Genomic DNA, 13519 nt, shown 5'->3' on the forward strand with positions numbered 1-13519 from the left:
GTCACCAACGCAAACCGTCAGCATCTGGGTCCAGCCTGCACCACGGGGTGACGCGGGGGACCCCCACCGTCCCCCTCCCCACCATCCCTGTGGTGACCTGTACTCACAGATGTAGTAATACTCATGGCCGGGTCTGAACTCGAAGCCCAGCGAGAAGGGGGTGAAGAGCTGGAACTTCTCCGAAAACTTGAGGGGCCCGTTGGGGGAGTCGGGCCGGTTGCACTCCCAGCGCTTGAAGCCTCTCTGCCGGTGGTCGCAGGACGCATGCCCCTCGTAGTTGACCATGTAGAGGATGTAGCGTTCCATCCGCTCAGGCAGCGGCTCCTCGTAGTGTGGGCAGTAGATGTCCAGGTAGTCGTTGATGCTCACTTCCACCGTGTAGTCCCCGCGGTGAAACCTGCGGGAGAAGCTGGCGTCAGTGGGACCACGTTTCACCAGATCCCACCGTGGGGATGCCAGAAGCCCAGGTTGACCGTGACCCAGAGCCTGATCCAGCCCAGCTGTGCACCACTCTCCCCTCCCCATCTCCCCCTTCCAGGCACCCCAGCCCCCTGCCCACCCCAATATCCCCATTAACCGACGAGATTAACCCAGAGACTCCGTTTTATGCCCCATAAACCAGCGCCACTTGGTAGTAAGTCGCAAAAAGAATCATTATTCACAGCGATACCATCGAAGCGTTGGCATTGCTGCAGCTGTGCGCTGCAATCCCAGTGTAATTTGCGTTTCTGGCACTGATTATCTGAGAGATTAAGGGATTAGCGGTGCTGGAGAACTCCATAGCACATGCCGGCAGCTCCTGTCTGGCAGCTGCGCCCCCCCCTTCCCGGCTCCTCAGGGCGACACCTGCAACCCCCCCATCCCCAAACTGCACCCAGTGGGGGGATGCTGCAGACCCCGGCCGCAGCTGATGAAGCTCGCCGGCCAAACTCACCGGCTCCCCCAGGACCCAACCTGGCAGCTTGGCTTCCCCCTGGCTCCACGTTGAGCACGTTTTCTTTGCTAATTAATTTGAGGCTCCTGGGGCACGACCCTCCTGCCAGCAGAAAGCCCCCGCCTCAGCGTGACCAGGGATGGGGCACGTCCCACGGCTCCAGGGGCAGCGCTCCAGCATCCCGAGGAGCAGCCCCGCATCGCCACAGCTCGGCCCAGGGATGGCCAGTGGCTGGAGTGGATGGGCTAGGATGGGATGGTGGCCACCCACCCCCAGCCACCCCACAGCAGCACCCCAGGGCTCCCCGACGTCCCCTGCGCCCACCTGAGTCTCTGGCAGCTGCAAGCAGGGCTGAGACCGGCTCAAACTCATCACACGGGATGCAGCGAACCGCTGGCGGTGGCAGAGGGTGACCCAAAAGGCACCCGGCACCCCAAAAAGGGAAGGGGGGACCGAAGATGGGAGGCTGGGAGGGGGGGGGGCTACTCCTCCAGCCTCACCGGAGCAGCTGACGGATGGCATCGAGCCCCCATCCACCTCATTACCTGCTTCATAAGCACTCTGATCACACAGGGAAATACGCTAATTAAGGAGAAGGGTTTTTCTCTCTCTCCTTCTCTCTCCTTTCCCGAGTCAGTTGTGCCAACCCTGCCCCTGGCAAGGTAACATTTTAAAATGTAAAATTAATACAAAGGGCTAGGATTTACTGGGAAACAATTTTCAAACGCACACACAAAACAATAAATTTTTTTTTACAAAAAATTTAAAAACCCCCTCTTCTCTCTGCCTTTTATTTTTAAAAAAATTATTTATTTTAATGATTGTTATTAAAGCTCAAGCAAAGGCGATTGTAACAGGAGGGCTCATGCTTACCAGGGGAATAATAATAATAATTATGGGTTTTTTTTGGGGAAAAAAAAAAAATCAACTAACTCCAAGGGCCTTTGCTGGACTGACAAATTGCTGAATTAAAGCTGATTAGCTGTGATAAATGGCACAGACAGAGACAGGCACTGGTGGGGGCTGCGAGGAGGGGTCACCCTCTGCTGGGGGGGACGGTGGGTGCTGGGGAGCCATGGGGACCCCCGGCACGGTGCACCCCCGCAGGCGGGGGGCCCTGGGCTTGCCCCACAGCCCCACCGAGTGTGGGCAAGCCCCCTGTACCCAACCTGGCTGCTGCCCTTTGGTGTCCCCACCCCCCCCCACCTGCGAGCCCCCCGTCCTGCCCAGCCCAGCGCTCTCGGGGTCCCAAGGCACAAAGCTGGGTTAAAAGCTCAGAGCAGGCTTTCGGGGGCATGGGGGTGGGGTGGGGGGCTCCAGCCTTGTCCCCATCCCCGTCCCCACCCTGTGGCACAGGCGACCCCAGTGGGATGGGACGGGCAGGGGACACCCCCAGCTGCCATTGCCGGACACCTGCACCCCAGCCCAGACCCTCCTGCATCCCCCCAAGTGCCGGGGGGGCACCAGGGCTGCCCAGACACTGTGTTCGGTGAGCGGGCAGGGGCTGGGGCACTGACACCCCCAGGCTGCGCGTCCCCAGGTGCCACATGACTTTGTCTCGGCTCTGCCCTGGCTTGCTTTGCCAGAAAACCTTCACGTCTCCATTTCCCCCCACGGATTCACCCCCGCCACTACCACATTTCTGCCTGATCAAATATTCCCTCCCTGCCAGCTCTGCCCAACGCGGCCACACGCGATGGGGGCCCAAAGCAGCTGCTCGGTGGGAGCGTGGCTGCGCCTCAGCACCGGGCACCGTGGTCCTGGCACACCGGGCACCATGACCCTGGCACACTGGGCACCGCGGTCCTGGCACACCAGGCACCAAGGCTGTGGCACGCTGGGCACCGCAGTCCTGGCACGCCAGGCACCATGACCCTGGCACACCAGTCACTGTGGCCCTGGCACACTGGGCACCGCACCCCTGGCACACTGTGCACTGTGGCTGTGGCACACTGGGCACTGCAGCTGTGGCACACTGGGCACCACAGTCATGACACACCAGTCATCACGGTCGTGGCACACTGGGCGCCATGTCCCTGGCACACTGGGCACCGCGGTCCTGGCACACCGGGCAAAGCCCAGCACAGGCGGGGCAGGGAGGCAGCAGCCGGCACGGGGCAGGGGCTTATTCAGGGGTGCCCCAGGGAGGGGGATGCAGGGGTGGAGGGACATGGGAATGGGGGTCCGTGCCACTGTGCCAGGCATGGGGCAGAGCACTTGGTGCCGGGACAGTGGCTCATGCTTTGTGCTCATTCCATCCTGGCTTGGGCACTGGGAATACCGACCTCTGCCCAGCTGCCACCACCTCATCCCGGCTGGTTTTACATCCCTCCAGCACCATCAGGCCGGTAACGGCACCGACAGCCTGAATCTGGGGGTTACCAGGACATCCCCACATCACAGGGTGCTCACCCCAAGTTCCTCCAGTGTAACCGCTCACAGCCAATCCCAGCAGAGCACCCGGCTCTGCTGTGCCACCGGGACGCCAACACTGGACCAGCAAGGGAAGGAGGATGGATCCAGTAGGCAGCACCCCCAAAAGCATCCCCAACCTGAGCATGCATCACAGGCACGGGGTGTCCCTCGGCACGGAGCACCCGAGCGCACGGGGAGAGGCACCGGCGCCTGGACACGCTCAGATAACCGAATTTGCTCACAGAGGCGCGTGGCGGAGGCTCACGCCAAGCCAGCCCTGCGCGCACGCACGGAGCCGTCTGTTAATTTGTTATCGTTTAAGTCATTCAGTTCGCAAAATGTCAACAGCATTTTAAAAACCCGCCACCTGGAAAGCGCACTGTCGCCCCGTGTAATACCCGCAGCAGGGCTGCCAGGCCGCGCTAATTAAAATGAGTGGGATTTCAACTGTCTAAACGAGGCACATCGCTAATTCATCTGCTTCAAAACAGAAAAAAAAAAAAATAAATTAAAAAAATACGCCTTTCAGCAGGGCAGGGAAGGGCGAGCGGCTGGGGCTGAGCCGGGTGCCAGCAGCCCCCCTCTAGTCCCCCGGGTTCAGGGTGCTCCCCGTGAGCAGCCACATGCTTGCGGGAGCCACAGCTTTGCAAAATCCATCTGGGATCCCTTTGGGAGCTGCAGCAGGGATCTGGGTAGATCCCTGTGCCTGGCACACGCCGCTCCACGCCGGGCATGTACCGCTTGGGCTGAGCCCCACGCCACAGTCCCTGCATCCCCATCTTGGACACGCACATGGTTTCTGCTCCCCATGGGTGCCAGCCTGGGGTGAGCAGGACAAGTCCCCACCGTCACTGAGACCTCAAGTCCCTGAGACACGGGGATACCAGCTCAGGGCAAATCCCTGGATCTTCAGTCCACCGGGAACTGCAGTCAGCAAGAAGGGCGACCTCCCCCTTGGCACCCCAAGAAATGCCAACTCACTACATTTTCCAGCCAAAGGAAAAACTCAGCTTTGAGCAAATCCAGGTTCCTGTTACTCCACCTGGAATTGCGCAGCCTCGGCCCCTCTTCGCAGAAGGGACACCACATCCCCCCACCCACAGAGCCAGGGCAGGTCCCCCTGCCACGCTCGGGGTGGGGGGCTGCGGCAGGCAGCCAGGTGATGCTCCATCCAGCAGCTCCTGGGTAATTCCCAACCCCTCGGCAGCCTGTGTTGAATATTTGGGAAAACAAACCATGGTTGTGCTCTGGAAGATGTGCCAGCGGCACGGCTGCACCCCGGGGCTCACCGCGGCCGCTCGGGAGTCAACAGTGGCAGCCACGGAGCCACCGGCATGGAGCAGCCCCCTGCCATGGGATGGCTTTGCTGGGAGAGGCTGGGGGCTCCCCCAGCGCCCCAGCCAGCCCTCGTTCGATGGCACGGAGCTCAGCAGGGGACGGGGTGGGTTTGCCTGTGGCTTGGGCTGCCTTTTCACGCCCTGCATGAACCAGAAAAACAGAAGGTGGGTGCCAGGCTGCACAGGGCTAGTGGGGTGTCTGGGGGTCACCGCAGTATTGGGTGCAGGACAGCCCCCACCCCTCTAGGACAGACACCAGGTCTGTGCCATGGCCAGGTTGATGCACACTGTGGCACAGGGCTGACGCCATCACCAGGGCTGATGCCATGGGATGGGGCTGATGCCATCACCAGTGCTAAAGCCATCACTGGGGCTGATGCCATGGGATGGGGCTGAGGCCATGGGATGAGGCTGATGCCACCACCGGGGCTGATGCCATGGGATGGGGCTGATGCTATGGGATGGGGCTGATGCCATCACCAGGGCTGATGCCATGGGATGGGGCTGATGCCTTGGGATGAGGCTGATGCCACCACCAGGGCTGATGCTGTGGTCCACCACGGCCACCGCAGTCCTGCTGACGGGCACAGAGCTTGCCCACCACCAAAGGGGTTAACGCGGGAGCTTTGTTTTTCCCTGACAGAGACGGATGGAGCAGCCTCCCCGCCTCACCCCGGCGGGATGTTACACTTGACAATTGACTACTCGCAGCTTTCAGCTCTGTCAGCTACCATTAAGGCTGGGATCCTGGCTAATTGGGTGCTTCATTAGGGGCATTCGTTACTGTTAGCAATGCCTGACAGCCGGGCCGGCTCTGCCAGCAGGGCAGGGGACAGGCAGGCTGTTCGGTGGGCTTGTGGCCCCTTTGCTGCCCCTCAGGCATAGGGGCTCTGCCCGTGGTGCGGTGGAAACCCCCCAGGGACAGCCCACGGCCTCGCAGAGCACACCGTCCTTGGGACACCGTCACCATCCTTGGGACAGCCACAGCACCCTCCCGGCAGCGCTGCGGAGCTGGGGACAGCTGTGCCACACTCCCACTCTCCAGCACCCTGGGGTTCATCCTGGTGCCAGGACCCCCCACCCGCCGAGCCCGGTGCAGCAGCAGCCACCCCACCCTCCCCAGCTTTTGGTTTGTGTTTCATTGATAACTTTCCTGGTGCTGTCCCGTGCCTGCCCCTTGGCACAAGAGCAGGAATCCACTGGAGTGAAATTGCCTGGAATAACATACTGGGAGCTGCTGAAGCCCTCCCCTCCTCCTGTGGCACCCAAACCCTGCCCGTGTCCCCATGTCACACCAGGCAGGGTGGCATCTCCATGCAGGAACCTGTTGGACATTCACCGCCGAGGGGAAAAAAATTCCGAGCGCCCATCCTGCAAATCCGTGCGCCAGTGGCATCCTCAGCCCGAGATGCTCAGCCCCCACAGGACAGAGCCAACCGGGGGGGGGCAAACCCTGCCTGCACCCAAACCCCTGTGGCTCTCCCGGCCCTGGGTCTGGGTGTCGCGAGACCCCAACCCTGGTCCCAGCCCCCCGCCGCTGCACCCAGTGCTGCAGTTTCCCCCCTGGGCAGCAGCAGCCCCCAAAACTCCCCAACAAGGGCAGCAACCCAGCGCAAGAACAAAGCGAATTCATCTCTCGGTCTCACAACACCCTGCAAGACCAGCCAGTGTCCCAAGGGTTAAATAATTCAGATTTTTCTTTCCTGAACAGCTTGAAAAGAGATATGATTGCGCTCGCTGAAATACGGGGGGGGGGGGGGGGGGGGGAGGGGGGGGGAAGGAGATATAATGGATGGAAAAGAGCTATTTAAGCTGAAGAACAGTGTTGGCACATAAACAAATGGGTATAAACTGGCCATGAATAAATTGAGGCTGGAAATTAGGAGGTTTGTAACCATCGGAGGAGTGAGGGGTTGGAAGGGGCTCACTGCGGCGGGGGCGGCGAGGCGAGGAGGGGGTTTGGGGCAGGGTGCTGCCAGTGCCAGGGTCCCAGGTGCAGGGGTCCCTGGGCTCCAAGGGCACCCGTCCTTGTGGGGCCTGGCACTGAGATACTTAAAATCTCCCTTATGCTTTCATCTCCTGAAATCTCCTTCATTCAAATAGTCACAGCATGATCAGGAGTAATAAGCCTATTACAGAGCAAAATAAAACACAGCAGCAGCACCCCCTCCCCGCCCCCCAAAACCAGCCCCCAACATCGCCTGCCGCCCTCTCGCTGTCTTTTAAACACAACCTGATGAAAATTCAGCTGAGGAGCGGCCAACGCCAGCCCCCCCGCCAGCATCCAGCCCCCCGCCAGCATCCATCGTGGCCCCTTCCCCCTCCCCCGGGAAATGGGCACAAAGCGGCTGTCGGTGCTGGGGGGGCGGCGGGGAATGGCCCCCGTGGGAGGAGGCGCTCGCCCGGCTCCGTTACGGCTCTTTTTTCCATTAATCCTGTTGCTCGGCTGGTTCCTGGCATGTCCGTAGCTGGCAATGGACTTCACGCCGGGAACGTTTAAGCTGCTTTTCCCATCTGTTTCTCTTGCTCCTTGGACAGCCAGCACCGCTGCGCCGCAGGGCTGAGCGCTGTCCCGCGGGATGCTGACGGCAGCGCCGGGCACGAGCGGGTGGGAGCTGGATGAGGCCATCGGGGGATTTTGGCCACGTGTTGGTCACAGCCTGAAGGCAGATTCGTTTTTCCCCCGCTCAAGAGCGGTCGCAGCGCTCAGGGCCAAAGAGGCAAAAGCAGGGTCCGGGAGGAGATGGAGCCAGATGCACCGGGACACCTGGGTCCATCTGGTGTCAGTCCAGTGGGGTCGCGTGCCCCCCTGCTCCGCCGTCCTGCCAGTGCTCAGGTTTATTGTAACCGTCTTGGTAAAATGTTTTGCAGGGCCAGAGAGCGAGCGCAGCCGCAGCGGCAGCGGCACCAGCACCCAGCGCCTCCCAAACCTCCACTGAGCCGTGCCAGAGCATCCCAGCACCCCAGCCCTGCCAAGCCCCAGAGCTTGCAGGAACGAGACGATGTCCGAGGTTACGGCAGGAGCCGCCCCAGCCTCATCTCTCCCAGCCGCACGGAATAGAGACAGCGACGAGCCCCATTCCCATCGGAGCCATCCGGCAGTGTCCCCAGCGCCACCATGGCGGGGCAGAGCGGGGATGCGCGGCTGGGGCTGCGGCTCACGGTACGCCTGTAATGTGGTCCTGAGGGACCTGCCGTACACACACCACCTAAATTATTTAATTTCTCCAAACTGCTGCACCTTTATAAATCATTAAAAGCTCCTTTTGATCTGTGTTAATGAGGTTTCCTGAGTGCGGTGGTTGGAAACACAACTTCGGCGCCAGATAGCAGATCGGCTCATTAAAAAAATAAAGGCGTGAGGAGTGGGGCAGGAGGAGGGATGGGCACCGGCATGGGGCAGCGGGCACAGGGCGATGGGCACAAGGGCTCCCTGTGACCCAGCTGGGTGGTGGAGGAGCAGGGGGTGGGTTTGGGATGCCTGTTGTGTTTTTCCCCTTTTCTTTTCCTCAGGGATGGGAGAGTCCACGCTCAGCTCTCACCACCCGTCCCCACCTTGCCGCACGCCCTGACGGTGAGCAGCCAGCCTGGCAGAGCAGGAAAGGCGGCGAGCGTCAAGTGAAATCTGGCAGGAGCAACCCAAGAGGCAGCGACAGCTGTGGCAGAATTACATTGACTTTTGAATTTCCCAAATGTTTGAGCCCCGTGCCCGCTGGCCACTGTTTTACTGGGCCAGCCAGGCTGTGGGTGCCACCCCATGGGCTGCAGCACCCATCGCCTGCTGCCCCCACCCAGGAAGCCTTTTTTCCCCCAACCATGAGCTCTCCAGGAGCTTTCCATCCAGGAAGCCCTGGGAGCGTGCTGGTCCCGGCTGCAACTGCATCACTTGGAAATGCCCATGGAGGCCAAAGCACAGGTAGGGCCGGGGTCCTTGGTCCTCCTGATCCCTGCTGGGGCGGGGGGTGGGAGCTCCCTGAACCTCAGGGTGTGAGGACCGTTTCAGTTGGGGACCGCAGGTGTCACTGCGGACACCGAGAGCCTGGGGTTGTTCCTTCGCTTCAGCCGGCAGTGGTGAGCCACCAACCCAGCCGGTACTGCAGGAAGCAGTCCCCACTCTGCATGGGGGGGCTGGACAGGGTGAGCCCCCCCCCCCACGGGGCTGCCGGGGCCGTGCAGAGCCACAGCTGGTGGGAGCTGATGGGTCAGGCGGTGAGATACCAGCGGAGCAGGTGTCAGTGTCACTTCGCCAGCACTGACAGCTTCAATATCAATATTTATCTCAAATACAAAACTCTGAGCCCAGCTACATATTCAGCAGCTCGATTACAGTTATCTGGGATGACGGTGATGGCTCCCACGGACGGGAGGTTAGTTTGGGCTTAATGCCATCTGACAGCCCCGGCACCGCCACGGCCAGCAGCTGCGCAGCGGGGATGGGGACAGGGATGAGCAGCACTGCCTGTCCCCATTGCCCAAACTGGAGACACCGAACCATGCCAAAAGGTGCCGGGCTGGCAGTGGGACGCCAGACCAGCTAATGGGGTGAGCCCAAGGGTGCCCAGCAGCCCACTGAGCCCCCTTGGCACCCGTTCTCCCCAGTGCTGGCTGGCAGCGTGCGGGGGCTGCTTGATGCTGCCTGCTCTGAGATGTGCCTGTGAGCCTCTCCTGACACACGGAGCTATCTTACTCACCAGGGCCAGCCCAGCGTGCCGTGACTTGGCTTCAGCATCAGCCTCCCTGAGTCACCCCTAGTCGCATCCCGTGCAGCCTGCAGGGACAGTGCACTCCAGCATCAGTAAATTGTTAATGAATTCATCACGGGAGTGTTTTTCCACCCGGTATATGAAGGATGCGCACCTTGGTGGGAAGGACCCTGAGAGCCAGGTCTCCTTTATTTTTTCAGCCTTAAAAACCTGGCGACTATGGGCTGTGAGCCTCTGCACTGGGTGCCGGTGTGCAGCACCGAGCGGTGGTTTCACCGAGCGGTGGTTTCATGGCACAGGCGGGTCCCCGGCAGGCACCGCGCCTGCAGCGCAGGACCAGCTCTGCTGCGAACCCCAAACTCGCTCCTTCTAAATACTGCTTTTTTCCAACTTTCTGGGGGTGCCGCAGAGGCCACTGGCTCACCTGCACGGGCACCACAGCGTGACAGCGAGCCAGAGCACACGGCAGGAGGACAAGCTGGCACACGCAGCCTCCCAGGCGGACTGGGGCGGGCAGGGCATTGTGCATAATGAATGCAAATTCCCATGCAGAACTGCCACTCCAGCCTGTGAGCCCTTTCCCCAGCCCTGGCACCGGTGATGCCACTGGTCAAGCTCTGGTGCTAGCCCAGCCGGGAGCAGGGAGCAGCAGCCCCCCAGGCTGGTTCAGCCTGGCCCTCCTGACGCTCACTCCTTCATTTATGGCTATTTCCCTTTCCCTCCTTTTAATGTAAATGACTAAAAAACCCATAGTGGCAATCAGATGGGGGAGAGCGGAGGTAACCTCATCCCTGCTCTGCCACGCTCCCACAGGAGACAATGGCCCTGTTACCTGGGGCAACAGCCGGGAAATTACGGCCGGCATCTAAATTGCCATCATTATGCTCCAGAACCAACACTCCCCATTTACACTTTATTGTCATCTTTTGCTTTAGGGAGATGCTGAGATATTACAGGACCGGGTGACAGAGTGGGATGCGACGGGATGCACGACGAGATAGACACAAGAGATAAATGGGTACACCCGGAGCTATTATTTCAGCCTGTTCGCAGATCTAGAAAAAGAGCAGCAATCCCCACTCCTGCGGGCTAAGGGTAGGCTTTATAACAGAGAAGAAAACAAAATTTGTTTAAATGCAAGCGCCAGCTTGCCGAACCGGCAGCGTTCGGTAGCAAAACGCCGGTGCCGCGTCCCACAGCTGCTGCCTGGACACACAGCACATCGGAGAGGTTTCCCACCAAACCGGTGCCAAAAATGCAGCTGAGGCAGCCCCAGCTTCCCTCCTGCTGTGGCGAGTGGTGGTACAGCAGAGCCGGCACGGTGCCAGGTGCATCCCACCGCCGTTCCATCATTTGCCCAGCGAGGAAGCACTCAGCCGCTCTCCCCTCTCCAATACTCTCCAGGCTTATCTCACAAGATGTGCCCTCAGCCACATGGATTAATTTGAAGACGCAACCACGCTGGCCGGCTCTGCGTGTACCAGGCAAGTGATAAAAGTGACCTGGATGGAATAAATCTTCTAATGGGCTTTCGTGTACAAGGTGATCCTCGCTGGCACTCACGGGCAGCCGGTGCCAGGCTGGGGCTGGGACCCCACCGTGGGGCTGGGACCCCCTCTGCAGGGCCACCCCCGAGGGCACACACGGGCACCCCAAAGCAAAAGTGCTGTTGATATTTGAAAGTCCAAGTTTGTTCTACAGACACGCTGCAAAGTTGCACAAAGAAAATGAAAAGGCAAACTCGGGCATGATTCCTCCCGCTGTGTAAGGGGGCTGGGGGGGCAGAGCTAAGGGAGAGCTGCTAGAAAAAGTGGAAGGGGAAGAAATGTGGTCTTTCAAGTAGTTTCAAGGAAAAAAAAAAAAAAGAAAAAAGGAGTTAAAAAAATGTGAAGCTTTTCAGGAAAGAGCCAAGGCTGCTTCACTTCCCCAGCCCCGTGCCGGGCTCCAGGCTGCATTTTGCTCTGCACAGGATTGGGAACCTGCCATGGATTTCACCTTCTGCCTTGGCAATTCCTTCCCACCTGAGCACTCTGTGACAAGGGAAGCCAGAGCTGGTAGCACCACACGTATTTGGGTCCAAACCTGACCAGACAAGGCAGAGCTTTTACCACAAGTGCTGATCCGATGGGAGCTGGCTGCTCCGTGATGACCAAGCACAGCACGAATGAGCCGGGCAGACGGATCCTGCATCCTGCTCCCGTGATGCCGGCGCAGACCAGACAGGTTTTTTTCCTCAGGCTCACAAGGTTACTCGCTTATCCGGAAAAAAACACAGGTGTCAATCAGAAACAGGTATTTTTGGCAGAGCCTATCCCAAGGGGACAAACGCACTCCTGGCCAGGTGAAGCCGGCTCCCCCCAGCAGCAGCTCCTGTTTGGGGTGCTCTGCCCTTGCCCCCCAGATCCCTGGAACCGCATCAGCTGCTGCAATCCACACCCCTCATTAACATGGATGCTAGTTAGCCCCGCACTGAGACTAATCAATACTGCCGTTAGATAGTCCGTTAGACTATCCTGAATTAATGCATTTTAACCTGGTAGGCCTTAGGATATTGGTCATTTTTCCACTTAACCTGGCAGGAGGAGGTTGTTTTTTTTTCTCCGTTGCTGGTGCGTGGCAAGCGAGGCAGTGGCTCGGGGATGCAGGGACTATTTATCCCAACCGGACTGGCTCCTCTGAGGTGCTGCTGAAGGGGAGCAGGACCCCCTGCCCAGGAGCCCTGGAGGCAACTGCACTGGGAGCCCTTCTCCCTTGGGAATGCTGCTGAAGGCAGCACTTTGCCACCAGTTTTGCTCAGCCCATGGCTGCCAGATGCTCCCAAAGCTCAGGGAGCATCATCAGCGCAAGGGAAGGGCAGCCTCTGCCCCACGGCCATGGGGCTGGGGACCCCTGAGAGGGCTCTGGAGCTTCTGCCTCAGCATGGAGACCCCCAGGACCCAGCCCTCCAGTGCTGCTGCATCCCCACACCTGCCCAGGCTGGTCCATCACTGCTGCCATGGGTCCCTGGCCCCAGTGCCCTCCCCAGACCTCAGGCAGCAGCAGCTGAGCTGTTTTCCCCCAGGCACCCCAGAGCCACCCTCCCCTGCTGCTCCCGCCTGCCTCACAGTGCCTCTGGCTAAACAGAGATCAGAAATGTTAGATCTTTCTTAACATCTCCTGCCAGCACTGTCAGTGGCCCTCTCCAGAGTACCAGGGCCCTCTGTTATGTAAACACAGCACATTCTCTGTCAAAGATTAAAAAAAAAAAAGGCTCATTTGCACATAAAAGCAGCCTCTGCACTAGTTACGGGCACTGTGGCATGTAAGGAAGACTGTAGGTTAAATTCAATAATAAAGTGAGGCGGCACAGAGGTCCCTGCTCCAGCTCCCCCTCCTGCAGCCCAGCTCCGCCTGCTCCTGGCCAGGCTCTGTGGCCACTGAACAGTGCTGGCCACAAGCCCGTGGGCCAGGGACCAGCAAGGCACAGGGGTCCCGAGGAGCAGGACGTGGGTGAACAGCCCCGATGCTGCTCGCTGCACCATGCCCAGCCACTCTGGGACCCCCACCCTGACCTCCCTGCCCTGATGCTCCTCGCTGCACCATGCCCAGCCACCCTGGGACCCCCACCCTGACCTCCCCACCCTGATGCTCCTCTGTGCCCCCCTCCTGCCAGCCGCTTGCCCGCAGCACCCCCAGACCCCACTGGATCTGCAGCTCAGCATCGTCTCCATCTTGGCGTGGCATCCCAGCCAGAGTGGGGGATGCTGCCCTGCATCCCTTCCTGCATGCTTCTGGGAGCACCGGGCATGCCTGGGGGGCTGCAGCCCGGAATGAAGCTGACCCCCACCCTCACACCCCCACCCTCACACCCCAGCACAGCTCCACCGGCCATCGCCACCGCAGCAACTCCTGGCTAAGGAGCCGCAAGGAGCTGCTTGCCCCCCATTGCGCATGCAATGACATCTCCTGCTGCTAGCCCTCCGTGCAGGAGGTAAAGCGGTACCCGCTCCACTCCTCTCCAGCACGACGGCACTTGGGGGGTGTCTCTGGCCGCCGCTGCCCCTCGCCCTCTCCGGGGAGTGCCCGCGCCTGCTTGGCTCCAGAAATGGCGGCAGACAGCCGTACATGCAGCCAGGGTCCACGCAAATTTA

General features: G+C 60.1%; 1 protein-coding gene across 1 annotated transcript in view; it reads right to left on the reverse strand.

Moving 5' to 3' along the window:
* Positions 1-13519, reverse strand: part of EFNA2 (ephrin A2) — a 49721-nt gene that overhangs the window by 6918 nt on the left and 29284 nt on the right. The window contains exon 2 of the mRNA XM_037384602.1: positions 108-397. Within this exon, the coding sequence (XP_037240499.1) occupies positions 108-397 (290 nt within the window). The remainder of the gene's footprint in view (positions 1-107; positions 398-13519) is intronic.

Source organism: Falco rusticolus, chromosome 4, assembly GCF_015220075.1.
Source record: "Falco rusticolus isolate bFalRus1 chromosome 4, bFalRus1.pri, whole genome shotgun sequence".
Taxonomy (NCBI): Eukaryota; Metazoa; Chordata; class Aves; order Falconiformes; family Falconidae; genus Falco; species Falco rusticolus.